Below are 25039 nucleotides of genomic sequence, written 5' to 3' on the forward strand. Positions count from 1 at the left end.
TCACCTGAACAAGGAGAATATATGTATGAGTTTGTATGAGTTTATGTAATAAATAGCAACCGGAAAATAGTTTGCACATAACATAAAATGTAATCATGCACTGCACCTGTTCTTGTTTATTTTATTTATTTATTTTGAAACGGAGTCTTGCTCTGTTGCCCAGGCTGGAATGCAGTGGCACAACCTTGGCTTACTGCACCCTCTGCCTCCCAGGTTCAAGCAATTCTCCTGCCTCAGCCTCCTAAGCAGCTGGGATTACAGGCGCCCGCCACCACGCCCCGCTAATTTTTGTATTTTTAGTAGATACGGGGTTTCACCATGTTGGCCAGGCTGGTCTCGAACTCCTGACCTCAGGTGATCCACCCGCCTCGGCCTCCCAAAGTGCTGGGATTACAGATGTGAGCCACCGCGCCCAGACTGTTCTTATTTATGTATAATTCTCTTGCCAATGTTTCAACCCTTTGGGGCTCATGGGTATCTTGCATTTAAAAATAAGTTAAAGCACAAAAAACAGCTTTAGGGCAAAATACAGGCTAACCCCTTTGAGACGTGAGGAAATAACACACAGGCACGCGACCGAGAGTCTTGGAAGATGCCACTTCCTCATCCTACTTGCTGGAAGTACACAAAGGAAAATGTTCTGAGTTCACTCAATTACCGCACACAATGCAGGCCTGCTCTCTATGAGATCCTCTGACCAGAAACCATTTTGTAATTACAAACTGATGAGTGTTTTGCCTGGAACCATAATGCCAAAATATCTCCTACAGTGCATTTATTCAATGTGCTTATGTGAAAAAGTTGATATACCAAAACAAGGAAGTCTTTGTTCAGAAAGTGGTATAGCTTTATAAAAGTCAGGGCAAAAAGTCATTCATGGAACAGCTGTTATGTGAGATGAGTCTGAATGGTTATTTTATTTATTTATTATATTTTATTTACTTTACTTTTTCAGAGATGGGGGTCTCACTATGTTGCCTGGGCTGGCCTTGAACTCCTGGGCTCAAGTGATCCCCTACCTCAGCCCCTGTGCCCAGCACGAATGGATATTATGAACCGTGAAAAATGCCGTGAAGGAAAAGTGTGGTGAAGTGGGGGACAGACATCATCCGGGGTCTTATCTGAGAAGGTGACGCTGAAAACTGAAATCTCTTCCCCATTTAGTGGTCAGAGTGTCCCTCAATGAGCTCCCAGGACCAATAAGGAAAGACACACATGGGCAAAGCTGTGGGTGGTATTTTGTTTTTAATCTCCATAGTGTATTTGTTAAGTTTATTTATAAGCAGATCACTTCACTATTTACAGTACATGAGCATAGAGATTCTACAGTTTCTGTGATGTAAACAATAACCCCACAGTGGGAGTTTGAGAAAAGAAGCCAGTTCTGAAGTATTTACAGACATTAAAATAGAACTTTATACTCACAGAATAATAATACATAGAGCAATTTGGTTAAATTATCTAGGAAACTATAGAATCTGACAATGTACAAATACAGGAAAACATTTTCTCATTTAGAAGGTAAGACAGAGAAATCACACCAGAAAGAAAGGGACGATGACAACCACAGTAATTAAAAGCCAAGAAGGTTTCCTCCTTGCCTCTCACAGACAAAGGATTTCTATAAATAAGGACACAACCCAACAAAATGGAAAAAATATATAAAAATCCTCTACCAATTAAAAAAAATAGCAAAACTAAAAACTTGATTCTCAATCATTAGCAGTGTCCTTTAAAAAATTAAAATTTAGCTTTCTATTATAAATAACAAAGCAGATGTGTCCCTCTGTGTAGGTGAAATTCTTGCACCTTTCTCAATAAATGCATCAATGTAATTCCACACACACACACACACACACACACACACAAACACACACAGGCACAGACGTGTGTATGTGTGCAGATACACACACATACCCACCACAAACACAGCCTCACACTCACGCACTCAGGCTGTAGTTACCTTGTTAAGCTTCCTAATAAATAATGCCCCCTACAGTAGTACCCCTGGGGATGACAAAACCTCACAGGTTTAGCCATTCCTTGGTTTGACCCTGTCGCAGAGTCAGGGAAAGCCCTGGCTCCTATTGCTTAGAATTCTCTAGGCTGCGTGGTCACACCAAGAGAAAAGAATTTGAGTCCAATATTTGGAAATGCTGGAAAGGACCATAGGGACCACCTTACCCAGTTGATTAAGGCTGGCTAAAGACACCTTCTTTAGAAACCTGGGGTTGGGGAGAGGGCTCATGTTGGTTTCAACATTAGCAGCTGCCTCTGGAAGAGGCAGATGCTCCAAGCCAATGCTAACAACATGGCACAAGGAGGTGAGGGGGTGGGTGTGAATTCCAGAGCAGACTGCACTAAGCTGGACTTCTGGATGGTCATCTTCCCCAGAAACCATTTGGAAATCCAAGCAGTCTACTCCCCTGCTGCATATACCACCTTGTCCAAGCTCCCCTCGAGATTTCCAACCTGTTTCCGTCAGAATCAGAACATCCCTCAAGAAACAAAGTTGGGAATAGTTTATGACTTTTTATTCCTAACACAAAAACATTTGACAAGATTTTAAAAATACAAAATACAAAAACAAAAAATTGAACAAAAAAACCTATTTGGCTATTCGGTGGACCATATCAAAGGTCATGGCCAGGCCCCCAAAGAATCCTTACACCCAACTTCTTATCTTGCCTTGAGGGCATAATTCAGACCACCCAGCAAAGGTTTACTTAACAAGGTCGGCAGCTGGGCTGCCAGTATTGCAGTTACAGTAAACCCCTCCCGGGCACCTGGACCTCTCCTGGTCCACTCCTGTCTCTTCTGCCCACAGGACAGCTAGTGCATTTCTCAGTTCTGCGTGAGAGTCTGCTAAGTGGCTGCTTCTGCTTCTGGAGTCTTCTGACCCTAGTGTTGCACTGATCTCTGAACACAAAGGTGGTTCGTTCATGCCATTATATTTCATTCCCAAAGTTCACGATGGACAGCAGGGTGGCTGAAAGGATTTGCCTTCTATCTGGGTAGCTGGTGGAGACAACCTTTGGCCACTAGATGGCGACCACATGTAGATAAGGCAAAGTGCTGAGGTGGAAACTGACCAATCCCCTTCACAAGGAACCAATGAGCAAGGGTGGTCAAGTGAAAAAGGAAGCTTTTATAAGCCGCCTTGGAGACTCCTTTGACCAAAAATACAGCACAGGGGGGTTCCAGCTTTATAAACCCCTCTTTGAGGAGTTGTTGCACAGCCCAGGGACCGACCACCTATAAAACCTATTTTCCAAGCCCCAAATTCGGGCAGTTGGATTTTTGTCCTCCTTTCGGATGTGCAAAGCATACTGATGAAATGCAGTATCTGAAAAGCTGTCCCCACGAATCACGAAGCCTCAGTCACTGCTGCTATACCATTACAGAAACAAAAAACAAAAGCTGTCCTAAACATATGCAGCGTGATCAATGCCTCCTGTTGCCCCATATGTTTTACAATCATTTGAAAGAAATGTGTGAAAAGTGCCTAAGCTGTTTTTCTTTAAAAACAAAAAAAACAAAAAAAACAAGTGTATTGCTAGTATTGTCTGCGAACAAGACAGAAACAGCCGAGTGGTCACAACATTCGGATTAACAGCTGTCCAGTGGGGACAAAGACAAGGTTAATATGAGATTTGACATCATTACCTAGCCAAGTTGGGGGTTTAATTCCTTACTGTCCCCACTAGAAATTATGGCTTAGATCTGTCCTGGGGAGCTGGTCTCCTTGGATAAGGCAACTCAGCCAGGACACAGTGGGACTGAACCTACCGCTGGTTGGTTCTTGTAGAGAACCTCACCCTGAACAGGAGCTGGGTCAAGTCAGAGAATGGAATCAGTTTCAAGGAGGAGTGATGGATTCCCAATGCTCCTGGCTGGGGATCTGAGCCTCTCAGAGGTGAAAGGGACTTTAATGCTCATATTCAACATTCTCGTTTGGTAGATGAGGACACAGGGGCCCAAGGTCACACAGCAAGTAAGAAACACTGGGGTTTCTGATTCTGAGATGGCTTATAGTTAAGTAACTTACTCTAAAACCCATTTCACTCAGCTGCACTGTTTTCATCTTTCTGTAAAGGTAGGTACCAAGATCTAAATCCATGGCTCCCTGTTTCGAGGGCTTCCAACAAAAGGCCAGCAAAGGGTTGGCCCCAGCACTGGCTCTCCTGCTGCTGACAGCTCCTGCTGCTGACAGCACTGGCTCTCCTGCTGCTCTCTCCTACCTGACAGCAGCCCCATTCCTGAATTCCCTGTCCCAGTCTCTAGAAGAGCACCTCATACAGCCAAAGGAGACTCATATTTTCCAGGTAGAAACACGGAGCCAGGCCGAAGTGTTGGGGTTTTCTCAAAGTGCTTTTATTTGGTTAATGCAAAGTCAGCATTTGCCTACTTCCTGGGCATCCTGTAGCCGGCTCCCAGGGCTTCACCCATCCCATGGTGGTTCTGGGCCAAGGACACATCCATGCATGTGGGTTTCCAATTCTGAAGCTCTTCCTTCATTTACCCTGTACCTCCAAACTTGACAAGCAGACCTGGAGCCCATCTGTATGTAAAAACACCTCAGGGACTGGGGGACTAGCTTTGACATATTGCACATGCACTAGTTTTCTTCTGCCCCACCGGTAAGGGATGACAGGGTCCCTCTTCTTTGGCCAGTGAAGCCATTACATTCACTTTCTTTACTATTGTACATCCAATTTCTTTCCTTAATCATATCTGATGCTGGGATATGGGTAACCCCAAACTGAAGGCAGCTGCTAAATCTCAAATGCTAAAAAAATACTGCAGTTTTGACATCAGTGAGTCAGATCAATACATCCTGTGGGGCTGGTGCTTCACAGTTGGGATGAGCCATCTCTCAAGCTGCAGGCTCAACTGGGATTAACTGAACTCTATACCTAGGATGGGCCATGGACTGAGCTGTCCATGCAGAAGGCCCAGGCTGTCCATGCCTTCCCTGCCCTTCTACTCACCACCGCACAGCAGCCCCAGTGGGCCCACTGCACATGTCTAGGAGAAATCACTCTCAAAAACCAACAGGAACAGGCTTTAGGCAACAAAAGACGTCTCACGGCATCTCTTCCCATGTCAGAACTTGAGTACTGGGTCTTTGCAGCTCAGAGCATTGCTCCCTTCCTTCTCCTGCCCGCAAAGCCCTGCCTCTCTCCTGAGTATATATGACACTCCATGCTGCAAGATTTCAAGGCAGATGCAGATACCTTATGGGTGCTTTTTGAGTCAAAGCAGCTTTTTGGTTGAGGGGGCAAGTTGTGACGGAGCAGGGGGTGAGGGCCTTAGCTGCACTCCATCCACTCATATTCTTTACCTCTTTGATGCATTTTCCTTCGGTAACCAGAGCCCCCGAGAACGGGGATTCTGATTCAGCCTTGTACAGACTGAGGAAGGAGATGGAAGAATTCCACTTAGTGGTTGGATCAGACATTTTTGGAAAACACCAGCATGGCACAGAAACAGACAGTACGATCTGCCCTGTGCGGGCGGCTATCGACACAGTCTACAGCAAGCTTTATGGCGATTACATGTAAACATCATCAAGAGCAAACACTAGGACAGAGCTACAACGAGATGGTTGCCAATGGCAGCTGCTCCCTCTGGGTTACTCCTCAGTTTGGTGGGAAAGAGACCAAGGTTCACTCGTTTTTCTGAATAGACCTTGGAGTTGCCCTAAATAATACACAGCACCGAATGAGTCCTTCGGGATAGAGGTTGTCTGCAAGGTTGGTAAATTTTAGAATTTGTAGCGTTTTATGTACAGGATGGCAAGTAGAGACTACTTGATGCCCTTGGCAGTTGGCGTTCCCTAGCCCTGACTTTAGGCATGTCATGTCCCAATGCCACGCTCAGGTCTCTGCTCAAGCGCCAACGTCTAAGCTAACTTCAAGTGTCCTAGATTAATCTGACATGAAAGGACAGCTTCAGCTGACCCCAAAGCAGGGAGGGACACACTCGTCCTTTGCTAAAACTCTCCATTTCTTTACTCTAAAGTATCACCAGCCCAAGGCCCACCCTTTGACCAAATGCAATCAAGGAAGAAGCAAATAGGAGGGGCTTAGAGATCATCCACAGCCCAACTCCTTTCAGCACACTGGGGTGCCAGGGAGTAGAAGGGACTTATCAAAGTTACAAAGGAAATTCTCGGTAGAATCTGCACTTCCCCAACTCTCCAGATTTGGAATCTAGTGTTCTTTCCTATCTCAGTTCTCTCCTTGATGCAAATCAGGACTTACTTAGTGGAGGCAGCAGAAAGATCTAAATTCTATCCCATTCCATAATCATTTATTGTGTGCCTACTATGTGCTAGGCAGTGAATAGCTAAAAAGGAAATCAGAATGATCAGGTCTGTGCTGTGGGAAGTCCCTTTTTTGGTCCATCTTCCTAAGCCCTGCCTTCCCCAAATATGTTCCTGTCTGTTATTCGTCTACTGCCCCCTGCACCTTCCGCAAGGGGATGTGTGTGTCAAAATAGTATTGGGAGTTTTGTGCCGCGGAATAGCATTAGGGGAGTTTTCTCTCATGGAACGGAACATCACAGACAGGGTAGGCCAGCATGAAACCCAGCCAGCATATGGTTCTGTGTGATCGTTGAAAACCTTCCAAAGATTAGCCCAAGATGTCAAATAGACTGAACCCTAATCAATTAGTAATGACTTACCAGAGCACTGATTTCAGGATTCTTACAGCGCATCCAGGCTCAAGGAACCTGAGTGGTGCAATTGATTAGTTATGTCTGTATCAGTCAAGGAGGTGGGAGTAGAGGCACATGAGCTATGTATTTGCCATCTTGGGCTAGACACTGCCTCAGCAGAAGCTAACAATGTTGAAACGTGTCTAATCAGTTCATTTCACAGGAAAGGAAATTGGAGTCCAGAGGGGTCAACTGCTGCGACACGCAACAGTTCAAATTCCCTATCCCTACTAAAGCCTGTCTCTTCCAGCCTTATCCATGGGCTGGGAGTATGCTCACCACCCAGTGGAAGATCATGGGCTCATTTTACCTACTGAGGTATTTGATAATCTTTAAAAAAGTAAATTCTCAACAGACTAGGCTTTGCATAAGCAACAAATTACATTAGCCTGTTTAGTTTAATGAGCCACTTTCAAACTTTTAAAGCAGCAGGACTTTAAAAAAAAATTATAAAGATTTCCCAAGGAATCCTGATGTATGAAAGAAATCAGAAACAATATACTCACACCCTGCCTGGCCATGCTCCCTGCATGAATGGCCCCCAAGGTACCCACAGAACATTAAGCTGGAAATGGCTTTGACATCACTTAAGAACACAAAGTTTAAAGCAAAGCCCAATTGGAGTGTTTTCTCAGTTGGAGGGAAGCTAGGAGATTGTCCTATCTATTTCCAACCTTCACTCCCTCCTCCTGGCTCCCCTGCCCCAGCCACCAAAACAACTTTACAGACAAGGACAAGGTAAAGACGAAGGGCTACCTGAGGGAGTAGGATGGGCTGGTGGCTGGCCCAAAAAAGATGACTGCTCCCAGACCACCTGTCTGTACCGCTGCCAGGGGTGTCACCAAAGTTCTGACACTGTGTCCACAGATGCAGGCAAACCGCAGGACCACTCAGGATCAAAGCTGATGGTGCACACAAGACACAAGCCGGGGCTTGAATTCACCTGATGCTGGTGAATCAACAGTTAACGTAACCCCTAAAATGAGCCCTTAGGCTTCCAGCCTGGTACCCAATTTAGCCAAACTCACCTCTACCAGTCCCTGAAACTGTGTCTTTACCCCAGCTACTACGGACGCATGGGACCAAGAATCAGAAAGTCTGGTCTGGGTCACCGCTCTGCCTCCTCACTGGCAACCAGAACTCCCACAGTCATTTCGCCTCTTGGGGAGCTGCCAGCCTCCCCTGGAAAACAGGAATGATGCAGCTCACCCTGCCTTCCTTACAAGATACTCAAGGGTCTGAGTACAAATGGATGGACACACACTTGAAGCGTGAGCTGGGCACAAGATGGGGGCTCTCATAATTTGAGCCAAACTTGCTCAGTAAGAGACAAGGCAGGGCTTGGCAGATACGGCCTGGAAACGGCAGGCCGCACTTTCCTGCAGACCAGCCTAGCGGCCACCCAGCACCTCCAGGGCAATCTGGCAAGGGGAGCAGAGCAGCTCAGTGGCAAACACCTCATGACAGTGCATAGTTAAAAAATCAAGGAAGCAATACAATAATCCCAGGCACAGTACATCTGAGCCATAAATACATTATTTTAAGGATATACTTTTTTTTTTCAATTAAAAATGAAGTTTATAATCCTGATTCTATTCACAAGTAACAATTTCATCATCACACACTACAGACAAGAAATGTTATGGTGAACACAGCTGCAAGTCTACGAGAGGAAGTCAGTCCGGAAGGAAGGGGCGATGGGTGACTGACCCGCATTTCGAGGTGCACCCAGGACAACCCGTTGGAAGCGAGGACACTAATGTGGCAGTGGAACGTCAACACCATGGAAACTCACGGACAGAAGCAGCTTTGTTCAATGTAAACATTGATTTTTTTTTTTTTTTTTTAAAGGACAGCAGTTTCAAGTCTCTCTCACGGGTGTTCTCTCACGCTCGCTCGCTCTCTCCTCATATACTTGATTTCTTTGAAAACGTAAACATATTGGAAGGGCCTTGTCTGAGGTATTGAGGTATTCCTCGAGGGTTAAGGCTGTTATCAATGCAGGCTCTGCTGGGCCTCTTTCAGTAAGCTGTCAAAATCCATGGCTTCGTACTTGCTTTTCCCTGACGGAGGAAGGGCCTCTTCTGAATTGGAATCTGGGCATGGGGGTGAGGAGGCAGGGAAGAGGGGAAGGCAGTGAGCAACTTACAAAGACTGGATGGTTGAAAAATCTGCCACTTTGAGTGGGCACCGTGGAGTGGCTGCAGCCCAAGGCCTTGGCTGTCCTATCTAGAGACCTGGAGGTCCAAACTAGAGCACTCCGGAGCCTTTCTAGCTCCAACACCCTACAACTCTACTTCCCCCAACAGCTTCTCGTCCATTAGTAACCTGCTACAGTGCCACATAAGGGAGAGCTGACAACACTATAATACTTTTTTTTTTTTTTTGGAGACGCGGTCTTGCTCTGTTGCTGAGGCTGGAGTGCAGGGGTGTGATCTCAGCTCACTGCAACCTCTGCCTCTCAGGTTCAAGCAATTCTCCTGCCTTGGCCTCCCAAGTCACTGGGACTACAGACGGCGCGTCACCACACCCAGCTACTTTTTGTATTTTTAGTAGAGACGGGGTTTCACCATGTTGGCCATGATGGTCTCCATCTCTTGACCTCATGATCTGCCTGCCTCAGCCTCCCAAAGTGCTGGGATTACAGGCGTGAGCCACCACGCCCGGCCAACACTAGAATTTTTTAATAGATTGGGAAAGTAATTCCCATAAATGGATACGTAGCCAATTGCAGTGCCGCCTGGCCCGGCACCCAGCCAGGCCACTGACACTCAGTCCTGTACCATCAAGGCTGCATTGGGTTCTCTCCAATAAGTGTTTTTTTTTTTTTTTTTTTTCTTTCCTTCTGAGATAGGGTCTTGCTCTGTCACCCAGGCTGGAATGCAGTAGTGCCATCATGGCTCACTACAGCCTCGACCTCTTGGGTTCAGGTGATCCTCCCACCTCTGCCTCCTGAGTAGCTGGGACTATAGGCACAAGCCACCATGCCTGGCTAATTTTTGTATTTTTTGTAGAGACGGGATTTCACTATATTGCCCAAGCTGGTCTCGAACTCCTGGGCTCAAGTGATCCTTTTGCCTCAGCCTCCCAAGGTGCTGGGATTACAGGCATGAGCCACTGAGCCTGGCCAAGTAATTCTTTCATACATTGTACTTCCTTGTCCTTCTTCATCATCTTGTCCCCAGGTGGCTGCTGCCTTGTCTGGGGTCACCACGGAATGCCCCTGAAGGGGACAGGGTAGCAGCTGGCCCTGTGAAGTCAAGGAGACCGCAGCCACGGTTCTGCCAGCTGGCTGTGCACACGACTGAATCTTCTTAGAGGCCATGGGAGGTTGGATTCTCTTTGGTAGCAGTCACAGGACAAGACAAGGTGGACCAGAGGCCAGAAGAAAAACAAGATGGTAGCCTTCAGGCAAAGGGGCTGCAGTGTTACACCAAGCAGCACACTGGGGTGTGGGGATGGAAGCTATGTCCACAGGGGGCTTTAGCTCTGGCTTTTGTTCAAGAAAGGCACTTCCTTTCAAGCTTTGAGTCTTACTAGACTATGGCTGGGTCTCGGGGGCTTACCGTAGTCAGTGTATCTGGGCCAGCAGAAGTGCCGGAGCCCACCGTAGCTCAGGTGGAAGGAGGGCTCGTTGCGCTTCCTCAGGGCAGCGCCGTTCCTCAGAGAGAGGGCCGCGTGCTCAGAACACCGGTAGGTAATGAAGCCGTACTTCTTGCCTCTGTGGGGAGAGGAGAAGGAGAGTATGTTATTCGGCTGGCTGGGTGGACACTGTGAGACCAGTCATTACTAGATGAGGAACAGACTGCCACAGTGATTCGATACTCGCATCATGGCCCCCTAGATAGAGACGACGTGACCACCAGGCTGACTTCTGCAATGTGGTAATAATGAAAGTAGCTAATACACTGAATGTCTGCCAGATGTTGGCCACCACACCTTGCCTCGGACGCTCCTCAGATGAGCCTGTGAGGTGGGTACTGTTGTTATCTCCACCTTGCAGATGAGGAAACAGCTTCTGTGGAGTTCAGTAATGTACCCAAAAGCAAGTGGCAGAGCAGGGATTCAAACCCAGGCCTCTGACATTAAAGCTGATGCTCGTAACAGCCCTGTATGTTTCTCCTGTTATTCCCATCTCCCTATACTACTGCACCTCTTTCTGCCTCCTTCAAATCCAGCCTCAGTCACCAATTCCTTGGCTGCCATCTTGGCCTTCACCTCTGCTTCTGCACACATCTTGCCCTTCATGGTAGACATCTATGATGCCTGCCTATTCAGCTTCCACTCCCCTTCCTCAGACAACAGCATGTGTGGTCAACCAGGCTCAGGGTGCCAGGGCAAACCACATGACAATGGCCCTTCCTGGATACCATGGTTTGTTCAAGGATAAGCCTGTTTACTCAAGGCTGCACCCCAAAGAACCCACCTCAGGTCTTTGCTGGAGTCATGTAGTGACTCCTACCTCCCCAGGGGTCTCTAAGTTGCTGGGGGGTAGCTTAAAGCTACAGGCAGCCACTTTGCAACCAGGAGAAAAGTCTGCCTGAGAAGGACCAAAAGTCAGTTCTATTCCAACTTTTCACTTCCATGAACAACAGAGAGTCCCGACTGACATATCATCTGCTACGTAAACTCTTCAAGGCAGAGGCAAAGTGGCATTCACCAACTATTAGCACAGGCTTACAAATAGTGGGTGCCTAATAAACATTTACGTGAATCATGTTTCCTGACACCTCTCTGAACCAGCGCCAAGTTTGAACCCTTCTGCCTCTTTCTCTATTTATTTATTTTTTGAGACAGTCTCACTCTGTCGCCCAGGCTGGAATGCAGTGGTCGCAATCCCAGCTCACTGTAACCTCTGCCTCCCAGGTTCAAGCGATTCTCATGCCTCAGCCGCCCGAGTACCTGAGATTACAGGCATGTGCCACCAAGCCCGGGTAATTGTTTTATAGTTTTAGTAGAGACAGGGTTTCACCATGTTGGCCAGGTTGGTCTCAAACTCCTGTCCTCAAGTAATCTGTCTGCCTCAGCCTCCCAAAGTGTTGGGATTACAGGTATGAGCCACCATGCCCGGACCCTTTTTCCTCTTTAAATGTCTAATATTGGTAGTACGTCCAAGACTCTTTTTTAAAGATTCTGTGTGTTTTTAAAATCTTAACAGATTGATCTTTCTCTTTAGAGATTAATGTGCCTGCTTTATTTTTGCATGTTGTCTTCATTTGATAGCCTGAAAACTGCACAGAACTTAAAATGGTTCTATTTGTATAATGGTTCTTTTAAAAAAAATTTGGTAAAAACACTTAACAGGACATTTACCATCTTTGCCATTTTTAAGCATACAGTTTGGCAGTATTAAGTATACTCATACTGCTGTGTAACGAAGCTCCAGAAATTTTCCACCTTGCCAAACTGAAACTCTATGCCCATTAAACAACACCTCCCTTATTCTCCCTCTCTGCAGCCCCTGGCAACCACCACTCTTTCTGTTTCGATGAATTTGACTACTTTAGACATAGCATATAAGTGAAATCATATAGTATTTGTCTTTCTGTGCCTGGCTTATTTCACTCAGCACAATGCGGTCAGGTTCATCCATGTGGCGGCATGAGTCAGAATTTCCTTCCTTTTTAAGGCTTCATAATATTCACTGTATGTATAGAAACCATATTTTGTTTATCTATTCATCTGTTGGTGGACATTTGGATTGTTTACTCCTCTTGGCTATTGTAAATAATGTCGCTATGAGCTTGGGTGAACAAATATCTCTTGGAGATCCTGTTTTCAATTCTTTTGGATATATACCCGTAAGTGGAATTACTGGATCAGATGGTGGTTCTAGGTTTAATTTTTTGACGAATTGCCACACTGTTTTCCACATCAGCTGCATCATTTAAAATTCCCACCAACACTATGCAAGAGTTCCATTTTGTCCACATCCTTGCCAGTATTTATTTTCTGGTTTTTTCATCGTAGCCATCCTAATGGGCAAGAAGTATATGATAACTCTTACACCAGAAACTATTTTCTTGCTGAAGCTTTCTATTATTATTATTGTATGAGAATGTAAAAACCCTAATAACTTAGTTTGCCTTAGTGTTTGCCAATATAATAGAAGATAATTTAGAAATATTTCAAAACTGAGTTTTGACATCTAAATTGTACATTCATATAAAACCTGTTCTTTTTGCAGATCCCCTGACAGGTAAAACACTGCTTCTCCAGGTGAGTGATGAAAACCCAGGGCTGCCTAGTAGAACAGAAGGCCTGGGACCTTGTCTTATTTTTTGCTCTATCACCCAGGCTGGAGTGCAGTGGCGCGATCTCGGCCCACTGCAACCTCTGCCTTCTGGGTTCAAGGGATTCTCCTGCCTCCGTCTCCTGAGTAGCTGGGAATACAGGAGTGCACCACCAGATCCAGCTAATTTTTAAATTTTCAGTAGAGACGGGGTTTCACCATTTTGGCCAGGCTGGTCTCGAACTCTTGACCTCAAGTGATCTGCCCGCCTTGGCCTCCCCAAATGCTGGGATTGCAGGTGTGAGCCGCCATACCCAACCAAGGCCTGGGACTTGCTGCTGCAGAGGAAGGGAGGGGTGAGCAGCACAGGGTTGAGGTAGAGTGGGGTCCCAGTGCCAGTCTTCAAGCTGCCAGGGGCTGCTGCCCCGCACTATCTCCAGGCCAAACGCCCTGAAGCAGACACATGGGCTCCGGCTCTGGCTTTGCCACCAACTAGCTGCCCAGTTAACTTGTCTGAACTCCTGCAGAAAGGAGAGCAATTGAAAGACTAGGAGTGCTTATGTCCCTGGCATGCTGGCAAGTTAAGATAGAAGAATGAACGGAGACTGCCTGGCACTTAGTAAAGCATCAGCACGTGTTTGCTGCTGTTACTGACTGCATTACCATTTCTGGTCCTTCTCCTGGGCCTGGCTTTCTACATCTAGGCTATGGATTTCGTCAGATTCATTCCACAAGCCTTGGACATCTTCTTGTACCCAGCTCTGGATCAGGACCGGTGCCCCTCTCTGCTCCCTTCATCTGCCATGGCTTGGCTCAACTCACCTCTTACTTCGCGTCAGCACCTCACACTCCACAATCTCACCAAACACTTCAAAACGCCTCTTCAGCTCTCGGGAGCTCATGTCGCTGGAGAGATTTCGAATGTACACCACACGGCCTTCACCCTGCCCAAGAAGGAGGATACAGACTCGGTCATTGCCTGGCTTCCTGGGGCCCCTCCGGGGGTGTGCTCCCGTGGAGTTCTTGTCCTAGTCCATGATGCCTGGCTGAGTGAGCAATACCAGCTGGAGTCAGAGAGAGGTCAATGCCAATCTCTACCCCAGAGGACCTGCCCTTGTTGGGGGAGGGTGTTGGAAGGGAAGGGGCCTCCAAGGAAGCCACTGCTTACATGAAGGAAATGAGCAGAGACTGGGGCTGTGAAAGGGGAGGGATTTATCACCATTTATATGCCTGCATATTCAGTAGCTTTTGGACTTACCTTTCAAGTCTGAGCAGGGGAGGTGCTGGGGTAGGGCAAGCACAGGAGGCAGGTTGATTGTGAGTGTGAGAGTGGGCTGGAAGGAAGGGGAATGAGGTGGGGGCATCAGGGCTATTGGTTTTGCCTGGGCAAAGTGGCTGAAGCCACAGTATAGACACTGTCACCAAGGCGTCACTCAGGTGAGTTCTGTGCTATGCCAGTGGGTGCCTAGAACAGCCTAGCAGAGGGAGCAGGTGGGAGAAAGTCCAGACTGGAACTCCCCTTCCCCTCCTCTCAGATCTGTGACTTGATCTGGCTGAAGCCACTGCTATTGGAAAAGTCACTGTGACCTGCTAGAGAAACTTCAGCCTTGTTCCTGGACACCTGTGTTCCCATAGGAAAAACACAGTTTCTTGTCCTGGACAGGCTTGCTCTGGAAACACGTTACAGCCAGTGATTCTCCAGCCATCCCACCCCTGTACTACACGTGCCAAGGAAGAAAACCCAGGCGGCGGGTCCACAAACAGGACTCCGTCGTCAACAGTCAGGGGAACTGTGCATCCCACAACATACGATGTCCAAGCTCAGCTCAACAGAGAAATCCCCTCCTCCCACTCTCCTTGCAGCTTCTTGAATTCATAAAGCTCTTTCCTGCCACTGCTCCAGACACTTGTCCCCCTGAGTCTTTGCTTGGTCGCTCCTTTTCATCAATCAGGGCCCAGCTCCCTGAAGGTGCCCCTCCCTGGCCACCCCGTAAACACATCCTCCTCAACAGTCCTGTTTATTCCAGATCGTTACTAATGGCACATTACTAATTTCACAGTGCTTATCCCAATCTGCAATTACATTGCTTATTCCTTTGTTACGAGTCTGTTATCTCTCTCTCCCTTCTGTTCAGTCAGGAGGGGGCCTCATCTCTCTTGTTCATTGCTGTCCTCCAACGCCCAGAACTGTGAAAGGCCTGTAACTGCTGAATGACCAGACACAGACTCCAAGAAGATTCTCCATGCACAGTCCATGGTTTTAAGGACCTGCATGCAGACAGCTGTGCACCTCTAGGGTATGAACACCTCCTGTGTGCCCCTCCTCCCTGAAGTGCCACATCACATGGGAGACCCAGCGGGAGTCTGCCTTGTGTTTTCATCCTATTTTCCTCCTTCCTTTCTAGTGGCATGGCCTAGCTGGCCAGCTCCAGCTCCCCACTCCAGGCCCCTGGTGTGTTTTTTCTGTGGGGAGCTTTGCAATAGGGTCACCAGGCAAACGCAGAAGGCCAGGGCCTGTGGACTAACTCTGGGAGGGGATTAGGGAAGTGGGTGGGGAGGAAGGGGCAGGCTCTCTTGGTCCCTTGGCACTGATCAAGTTGGGGGAACCCTTGGGAAGCACAGGCCCTTACGTACAAATGAGGAAAGTGAGGCTTGGGGAAGCTGGGGGACCTGCCCACAGTCACACAGAAGGTGGTGGCAGGGCTGGCTTGTGATCTGGCCAGCCTGGCTCTGCTCCCCACTACCACAGCTTGCCCACTTGGCTCTCTCAAGGCCCCTGACACTGAGCCCTAAATCACCACCAACAGCACACTCACGGTCAGTCTCTTGGCTGAACTTTGCATGGTGCCACCTTTGATGCCCTTTAGTGACCTGCATGCTCTTCAAATGAGAGAAATATCATTGCCTTCTGCTGCCATAGTCCCTTCTTCCCCAGGCAGAGGCCGAAGACTGAGGGGCTCACCAGCCAGCCTCAAAGGCTTTGGTTCATGAAGCCCCCACACACTTCCTGCTCCTTCCCATTCACTCCAGGCTCTGGGCCCCCAGATCACTTACAATGGCCTTTTCCCGCCGCTTCCTGGCGTGCCGGATGCTTGGCGTTCTGTCTGAACACGGCCCTCTGCTCTCACATCTGTCAGTGAACAAGCAAAGCAGAGGCACTCACTCTCAGGAGAGACCATGGGGGTGGGGGCGGATCTGCTCCAGGAGGCAAGGGATGCTTCCTTAGGACTCGTTCACAAGGGCACACGAGCTGCAACTGCCTCCTGCAGAAACCCAGCTTCCCCTTCCGTAACGACAGCCCAGGGCTGTGTGTGGGCCTGAACATCTGGACACATGCCTACTGCCAGCTTCCGGACTGGATCACTGGGAACCACTGTGTTGCTCATTATAACCCTACCCCCTTCTGAGCCTTGCCTCTCTATGCCATTAGGGGTAGAAAAGTCCTTTTGCTTTATTATCTTGTTTGGTCTGATTTTTTTTTTTTTAACCCGATGAGGTTTTATGTTTCTCCATTTTCCAGATGAAAAATCTGAGGCTCAGGTTTGAGATGGGATTTACTTAAAGTCAGAAAGCAGAGAAGTCAGAAGCAGGTCCTTCTGAGTCCAGAACCACTGCTCCCTATGGGTTCATGCCTCAGCTAAGCAGCAGCCCCTGGCCAGCGCAGCTCCATGCTTCCAGGCTAGCTATCAGGCTCATTAGTCCCATAGCCCGAGCAGGCTCCCGGGTGCCACCCACCTGCAGCCTTCCTTGCCTGCCTGCACACTGCCCTCACTCCTCCAGCCTGAGTCACTGAGAAATACAGCACAGAGGACAAGAACACAGGCTTCTGAGTTAGACAGCTTGAGTTTGAATCTTAGCCCCACCGCCTCCCTGTTGGGTGACCTTGGGCCAGTTACAGAAGCCCTCTCAACTTCAGTTCTTCATCTATAAAATAAGGATAACCAATTGTGTCCATCCCTTGGCCATTTGTGAGGATTAAATTTAAAAATGCATGTCAATGCTTAGCCCAGGAACTGCTCCGTAAATATTTGCTCTATTTTTCTATGTAACTTCTTTGAGCCTCAGCTTCCTCATCTATAAAATGGGATAAGCAGCAGATACCTCCAGGTGCACCTGTGAAGCTCAAATAGGATAATGGGAGGGGAAATGACTTGCAACTTTAAAGGGTTACCTAATTATAGTATTATCGTCCCTTTTGCAACAGAATTGGTAGACTTTCCCCACCCGAGGAGCTGAGCATGCCTGGAAGGTATTGTGGAGTTCAAGATTTGTGTTGTTAACCCAGCTTAACGTGCTTTCTGTTGCTGTGTGTTTGGTACAGGTCTAGAGAAGGCTGATCAGTATCTTACCAGGTTTACCAGGTACTGAGCTCAGCCAGGTAGCTGAGCAGGAGCCAGGTTACCCAATTTAAGTTTCTGCGGTGAGCAGACAAAGTCAGCCCTGAACCTGGCCCAAAAGTGAGAAAAGAAAAAGGAAAATCCATGGGGGTTTCTGAGAAGTTCTCGACTCTTCCCAGGCAATTCTATGAATGCAGGCCCAGTCCAAACACCTCTGAGCCGGGCAGGAGAGAAAGGAGGCCAGGGAAGCTCCAGCTTGGGGGATGTATTTCAACATGAAGAGAACCTGGGACACTGCCTAATGTGGAGATGGAGTGCTTTAGCTCACAGCAAAGCAAGGTTGAAGCCAAACCTTTGACATTGGAACACTGTAGGGCAGAAGCTACCCCCTGGGGAAAGAACGGAGCCAGAAAGAGAGGCTCAGCACAGTCGGCAGAAGGCAGCTGTGACTGACTAATCTTGGCTTCTACAGTAAGGGCTCACTGGAGAAATTGCTGCAGACCTCCCTTTGAGGAACAAAAAATTTAGGGCTTCTTAATAATAGTTTGTGGAGAGCCCACAAACCCCCTAAAATTGAATGCCCAGTTAGATGTGTATGCACATTTTAATGGGAAGATGGGCCTTTGCTTTAATCAGGTTTTCTAACAGTTAAAAGCCCTTGTTGTCGATGTGTATAAAGCTGTAGTCTTTTTACATTTTTATTTAACAAAAAAATTTTTTTTTTTTTTTTTTTTTTTGCTAGTCCCTTTAGAAGGGAAGAAGTATCTTCACAAGACCTAAATTCTGGTCTCAGAGTATGATATTCTAGCAATGTCATCAGCATCACCTGGGGACTTGTTGGAAACGCCAATCCCTGCCCCTGCCCCACCCCAGACCTACAGATCAGACACCCGGGTGTGGGCCGTGTGGGCCGGCCAGTGGAGGCCCAACAAATCCTGCAGCGGGTTCTGCAGCTGGGCTCTAGCCCAAGAGCAGCATCTAGTGGCCACTCGGCCTCACCTCAACACAGGGCTGGGGATGACGACACTGACCCTCCTCAAGCCTTCCCCAGGGAGAATCAGGACCCACTGTGATCATAGAGAAGCGACCAGTACCCTCCGACTCCGCCAAACCTCCATTTTTTTTCTGGCCAGCTCCCCAGCTGACTTTTGGACTGGCTTCTTCTCCAGTCTGGTTGAGCGAGCGAGGATGATACGAGCAAGCGGGCTCATGAGGCATCATCCCTCCACTGAGGTCAAAGCCCTTCAAGGGGCAGCCGACTGGTGAAAGCCACGGCGCACCTCAGCAGGACCCAGAAACCTTATCAATGCTTTATGTCCAGGCATTTTCCGGAGCACAGATTAGAATTACACTCATCTTTCTTTTACATGTAAACATCTCCAGAATTCAAATGTTGGGGCATGTATGTTTGCACAAAAACCTATCCATTTTACAAATATAAAAGCAAAAAACACAGATGGGTAAGGGACAAGTTCCTTTAGACATAAGCCCACAAACAGCCAGGAAGTGGGTTTTCTTTCTTTCTGGAGGCCAGGATATTTGGGACACTCCCGATTTCACACACCAGGCTTTGCCTGCCTCCAGGACTCACCCACAACTGCCCCAGAAGACCACCTTCAAGGCCTCTGACCAGGACATGGGCCACACAGGGAAATGCAGCCTCAGTTTCAGAGCAAGTTTCCCGGGGATCCTCCCGCCTGGGGCTCCTGGTTACCTGGGAACTGGGGTCCTCCACTGCCTGCTGCCTCTCCTGCAGCCCCCTGTTCATACCTGAAGTTCCTCCGAGTGGCTGGTGACCAGGAGTGGCAGGATGAGGAGCCAGAGCTTGAGCGGCTGCGGGAACAGAGCTGCCGGCTGGCCTTGCTTGGTGGGCTCTGGTAGGGGCAGTGGTCAGAGCAAGTGGGGCTAACCCCTGAGTCCTCTTCTTCATTGTCCTCCTCCTCCTCCTCCCCTTCTTCCTCTTCCTCCTCTGGGAGGAAGCTGCTCTCGCCACTGCTGCTGCTGCTGTCTTCAAAGACAGTGTCATACTCTGGGCTCTTGCAGGAGGCCAGTTCTTCCTCCTCCAGGGCGGTCTCCAGCAGCCCAAAGTGTTTGGTGAGGCTGGCTCGGATCTCATGGTCTCTCAGCAGCATGCTGTCCTTGGGTGGGGCGCCAGCACCACAGCTTCTGTCTTCCTCCCTGCCAGGGGACTGCGCCTCAGCCCGAGGGGCACCCTGCTGGGGCCAGTCCTCAAGGTGAACCCCAGACGGCTCCCAGGACCTCAGCACCTTCCTTTGCAGGATGCCCTCTGGTCGGAGCACCTGGCAGTAGTCATGGTCTCCAAAGGAACAGGAGAAGGGACGCTTCTGGCCAGCCTGGGAGGCTGGCTGGGCCGTGGCATGTCGCAGGTGGGACAGGAGCTCACTCCGCTCCGGGTGCTTCTTTGGCAGCTTATGGGCAGCCCCTGGGGTGGCCTTGAGTGACAGGCCCTCAGGGGAGGGGAGGTTGAGAGCTATTTCTTTGCCCAGGCTGTGCTTGATGTCCGGCTTGAAGGGATCCTCCTCTGTGGGCTTGTACGGTGGTGTGGTGGGTGGGGTGAGTCCTGCCCAAGCAAGAGGAGAAAGGTAAGATAAAGACAGATCACTTCTCCAAGGGACACTGAGACCCTAAGTTTGGGGCCAAGCATGGTAGCTCACACCTATAATCCCAACATTTTGGGAGGGCGAGGTGAGTGGATCACTTGAATCCAGGAGCTCAAGACCAGCCTGGCCAACATGGCGAAATCATGTCTCTACTAAAAATACAAAAAAATTAACCAGGCTTGTTGGTACATGCCTATAATCCCAGCTACTTTGGAGGCTGAGACATGAGAATTGCTTGAACCCAGGAGCAGGAAGTTGCAGTGAGTCAAGACTGTGCCACTGCACTCCAGCCTGGGCAACATAGTGAGACTATGTCTCGAAAAAATAAAATAAAATAAAATAAAATTTTAAAAAGACCCTAGTTTGGGATGGCAATAAAATGGCCAAGTGCCCTTACTCCCCCAACCCAGTGGATGGCAGGCATCACTAACTGATCACTGCACTGCTGGCTGAGCCTGGAGGTAGCCTGGAATCCTTCAATTCTTTGGAGTTGGCATGTGATGAAATCCATTTGCCATCCCTTCTGTGACCTACTAATGGCAGCTGGAACCTCCCAATCTTCCAAATACCTCTTCCTGATCTACATCCAATCATTCAACAAACCCTCCCAACTATACCTCTCATATGCCTCTGGCGTTTCCCATGACGGACAGGGGGCAGGCACCGCAGGTAAAACTGCCCACCGGGGCTGGGCGCGGTGGCTCATGCCTGTAATCCTGGTTCATTCCCAGTGAGTCTTCTTTATGGTATCTATTGCAATTTGTAACGATCTTCCTTTTTTGTTTGTTTTTTGACTGCCTATAACATAAGCCCTATGAAGGCAGGCATCTTGTGCATTGTTCATTACGTGGCACCTTGCCCGTGCATGATGAAAAACTCAGAGATGCACGGGTGTTTTCCTGAAGGCACCTGCCAGTGGAAGCCCCCTGGCTCACCTGCCGTGCCACAGAGCTCCACTGTCAAGGTCTGCTCAAAGCTCTTCTTGCCAAAAGTTGGGTCGCTGGTGGAGGCAGGGAGGACAGAAAGGAAAGAAGCAAGTCAGCATCAGGCATCCACCTCCCCACCCACGAAAGGGTCACAGGGAGTGCTGTGACAGGCCCTGGCTCTGCTGCCCATGGAAATGGAGCCTGAGGTGCATTTGCTCTGGGGGAACCCCCATCCCGGCTGTTAGAGGAATTCAAGCTGCACAGCTCTTTTAGGAGACACAGGCAAGGTTCACTGGAGGGTAAATAGAGAACAAGTGTTGTCAGCCTCCTTATTTTATAGAGGGAGCAACTGAGGCCCAGAAGGAGGAAGGGACTTGCTGAAAGTCACAGGGCACTGTCAGAAAAGAACTCTTTTCAGGGTCCCCAAGAGGACAGGTTATGAAATGGCCTGAGGACTTTCCTCTGGCCTGCAAAAGTTAGTTTCTAAAAACCAACTCCCTTCTAAAGGAGCCCAGCTCCTGAGGGTCCCAGATGACAATCAGGGCACAGGGTGTGGGACCAGGACCAGGCATGGGGGCTGATGAACGCCCCCATCACCACCAACACAAATATCCAACAAGACAAAATCTCATGGAATAATACACCAATAATTTTTAAAAATCTACCTTTGTGACAAGGTCAGCATGAGGCACCTGGGAGAGTCTGAAAAGAAGACAAAGAAAAATAAGATTCCCCAACATGGTATTGCTAACAGATGTTCCCCTCTGGAGGAGACCCCAGGCCTCTACTGGTGCCAAGCAGAGCTGCCCTTTGGGCAGGCGACCAAATACCTCTGTCACTTTTAGAGAAGGGCGGAACAACTCAAATCCACCTTTCATCCCAGGTCTCAGCTGGGGGATCTACTTGGATTTTGCAGAAAGTACAAACAGGTGCAAGGGTGACCCCTTCTGGCTAAACATGTAGCACAGTGAGGAAGAACTTGACTCCAAGCCTCACTGCTGTGGGCTCTGGACAGACAGCCCTGCACAGGGCTCATCATTAAGTAGCTCTGTGCCTGAGTTTCTGTATCATAAAATGGAGACAATGACAGTCCCTATCAGAGAGGCTTCTTGTGAGGACTCAATAGGGACAATCTGTTAGTCCGAGGCCAGTGCCAGCACGGTAAGTACACAGTGGCTAACTGTTGTTATCATTACAGTTATTAGCAGCATTTAAGACTCTAGCTGCATTGTGGAGCTGAATGTATAGCCTTATGCTTCTGTCACATCATCCCCAGTGAATCTTCTTTACAGTACCTATTGCAATTTGTAATTATCCTCCTTTTCTGTTTACTTTTTGACTGCCTGCTTAATTCGTTAAGTGGCACCTTGCCCATGCAACATGAAAAACTCAGATGCATGGGTGTTCTTCTGAAGATCTGCTCCAACTAGCCCAAAGAAAAGCTGAAAGCCAGGGACGGGAAGGGACTTGTCCAACCCCACATAACACTTTGTTGGGGGACAGGGACTTGAACACAGGGCTCCTGGCTCCCAGTGCAGAGGGGCATGCTGCACCCCATCCCTGCCCCCTCTTCGCAGACCACCAACTCAGACTACCTCTGGGAGGGAGCTGCGGGCAGCTGGGGTCCTCATCCGTGTCCCCACACCCACTCTCACAGGGGCTCTCCAGGGCAGGGATCTGGGGTCCCCGTAGGAGCTGCTGGTCTTGGCCACTGTCCTCGTCCGTGGGGCTGCCCAGCTCCCGCTCTATGTCATAGGCCTTGGGAGCCAGGCACAGTGAGGGCAGAGCACCTTGGGGCTCCGAGGGGACCAGCGGCTCATCTGCAAATGTCAGCCAGGGGCCCAGCTCAGGGTTCAGTCTCCGAGAACGCCGCACAGGGCACACAGAGCTCTCCAGCTTCCTCCCCAGCTTCGTCCATGGCAGGCCTCGGCCTGGCCTTTTCCTGCCCCACTCCTCCTCCTCCTCTTTTTCTTCTTCCTCTTCCTCCTCCTCTTCTTCCTCGTCTTCCTCCTCCTCCTGCTGCAGCCTGGCAGGCTGGTGGACCTCCCCTTTCACCTCTAGCCGCAGTGGGCGCAGGCTCGGTCTGGGCCCGGTACTCTTGGGTGAAGCTGCGATCCTCACCTCCTCCACCGAGGATGGGTGACCAGGGGAGGCCTGGCTGTCTTTCGGGGGCCTGGGCCTTGACCGAGGTGTGAGGGAGGCATAGACAGGCGTGGCCAGACGGTAGGGTTTGCTGACATCACAGAGCACGTCTTGAGCCAGAAGTTCCCTCAAAATGGAGAACTCAGCCCAGGAGGCTTTGGAGGGGTGCCGGGACCAGGGCCGGGATCTGACCTGCTGGGAGGGGTTGCTGCAGGCCTTGGGGAGTGGCTCAGGGGCCTGTGGGGGCAGCTTCCTCTGGGGGAGGCAGTAGGTGTGCATGTAGCGAATGAGTTGCACCATCGCCTGCATGTCTTCCTGGGAAACCGGGGCACCGGGGTCTGCCCTGCCCAGAGCTAGGGAGTCCTGGGGAGAGGCTGGAGCTGGCTGGGGGCTCGGGCAGTCCTCACCCGGCTCCTCGTCCTCCTTGGCAGGGAGCCGGGGGCTCTGGAGGCGTGGTGACTGCAGACCCCTATCCTGCAGGCAGGACTGTGCTGAGGTGAGGTGCTTATGTAGTTCTGTACAACTCCGGCTCTGAGACTGCGTCATGGGAGCCTTCTTGTCTTGGGTGCTGTCCACCTAGAGAGGGAGAGAGGCCAGAGTGAGGAAGGAGGCCCAAACACTCCTCCAGTGTATCTCATCCACATGGCCACTGGCCAGCCCACTGTGTCTCACCTGGATCATAGGAACAGCCAGGTTTCCTTCATTCCGTCCCCAGCCTCCCACACAGACTCGGGCACCTGGCCGTGCTCAGTGGATGAGGAATGAAGGAATGACCAGCCTCCTAACAGCTCTCCCAGCCATGGAATTTCGCCCCTGCAGACCCTTCCAGATTCACTGGCAAAGCTCCACTCTGACCACTCCACCCCCCTGCTCCGAACCCTTCGGCCAAGAGCCGGGCAGTAGATTCATGGTAGCCTGGGGCTGGGTATAGGAAGCACTCACTGCAAATTAGCACTGGGGGATTCATCTATCTCGGCTCACTGCAACCTCTGCTTCCCAGGTTCAAGCCATTCTCTTGCCTCAGCCTCCCAAGTAGCTGGGATTACAGGCATGAACCACCACACCCGGGTAATTTTTTGTATTTTTTAGTAGAGACAAGGTTTCACCATGTTGGCCAGGCTGGTCTCAAACTCCTGAGCTCAAGTGATCCGCCCGCCTCAGCCTCCCAAAGTGCTGGGATTACAGGAGTGAGCCACCGCACCTAGCCTGAATGATGGATATGTTCTAAAACTGGATAATGGTCATAACTGCATGGGTGTAAGTTTACTAAAAGTCATAGAATTGTACTTTTACAATAGGTGGCTTTTATGTATGTAAATTACACCTCAATAAAGTTTAAAAAAAAACAAAAAATTCGGTAGCTCCTAGTGCCCACGGGATAAAGGGGAGGCTCCATGGCTGGATGTCTGAGGTCCTCTGCACTCGCACCAGTCAACCTCTCTCCAGTCTTAATTCCCCCCAGTGTGACTCATTGTTGTGCTGGAACTTTCTAGCAATGGCTGTCAGATGCATCTCACCTCTCTGGGGAAGTTCCTAGGCTCCCAGAGAGCAAAGAGCTGGCTCACAATGGGGTGTGGCTACTGCTCCTTCAACAGAATGAGGCGTGAGAGGGTAGACCTTTGTTTCAGGAGGGCCAGCCAGGACAAGTAGGGAGGGAGCAAAGGGACTCATTCCCCAGCGAAGCCCCAGCAAGGGAGAGGCTCCTACACTGAGCTGCTGTCTGAGAGGGACCTGATTCTGCCTCTGAGGATCAAGGATTGTATGCAACAGTTCCCAGAAAGAGGGTCCAGGACCAGGAAGAGGAGGGGTTGTGTGTAGCCTTTGAGGACAGGACCGCTTGAAAGCCACCTGTTACACCTCTCCTTGTTAGGCTTGGAAGATGGGGCTCAAGGAGGAAAAGGGATGTTCTTTGACCCTGGATATCTATGACAGAGCTTTAAACTCTCCAATGGCTCCCTGAGGGGGGTTAAAAAATCCAAACTATTTACTGTGGCCTCCACAACCAGCGCAATCTTGTGTTTTGGTCTGTCACTTAGTCCTCTGAAGGCTGGCCACACT

The 25039-nt window shown here is 49.4% G+C and overlaps 1 protein-coding gene across 3 annotated transcripts in view; it reads right to left on the minus strand.

Moving 5' to 3' along the window:
* Window positions 1-1226: 1226 nt before the first annotated feature.
* PPARGC1B (PPARG coactivator 1 beta) overlaps window positions 1227-25039 on the minus strand; it is a 124559-nt gene continuing 100746 nt past the window's right edge. For 2 of the 3 annotated variants that reach the window (XM_050793631.1, XM_050793630.1), the window contains 8 exons: window positions 22435-23557; window positions 21505-21541; window positions 20849-20913; window positions 19063-19873; window positions 16010-16085; window positions 13778-13899; window positions 10290-10444; window positions 1227-8819 (listed from right to left, as the gene is read on the minus strand). In XM_050793631.1, the coding sequence (XP_050649588.1) occupies window positions 8719-8819; window positions 10290-10444; window positions 13778-13899; window positions 16010-16085; window positions 19063-19873; window positions 20849-20913; window positions 21505-21541; window positions 22435-23557 (2490 nt within the window). In that variant the 3' untranslated portion in view covers window positions 1227-8718. The remainder of the gene's footprint in view (window positions 8820-10289; window positions 10445-13777; window positions 13900-16009; window positions 16086-19062; window positions 19874-20848; window positions 20914-21504; window positions 21542-22434; window positions 23558-25039) is intronic. The other variant, XM_050793632.1, reaches the window with a different exon arrangement.

This window comes from Macaca thibetana, chromosome 6 (genome assembly GCF_024542745.1).
Source record: "Macaca thibetana thibetana isolate TM-01 chromosome 6, ASM2454274v1, whole genome shotgun sequence".
NCBI lineage: Eukaryota > Metazoa > Chordata > Mammalia > Primates > Cercopithecidae > Macaca > Macaca thibetana.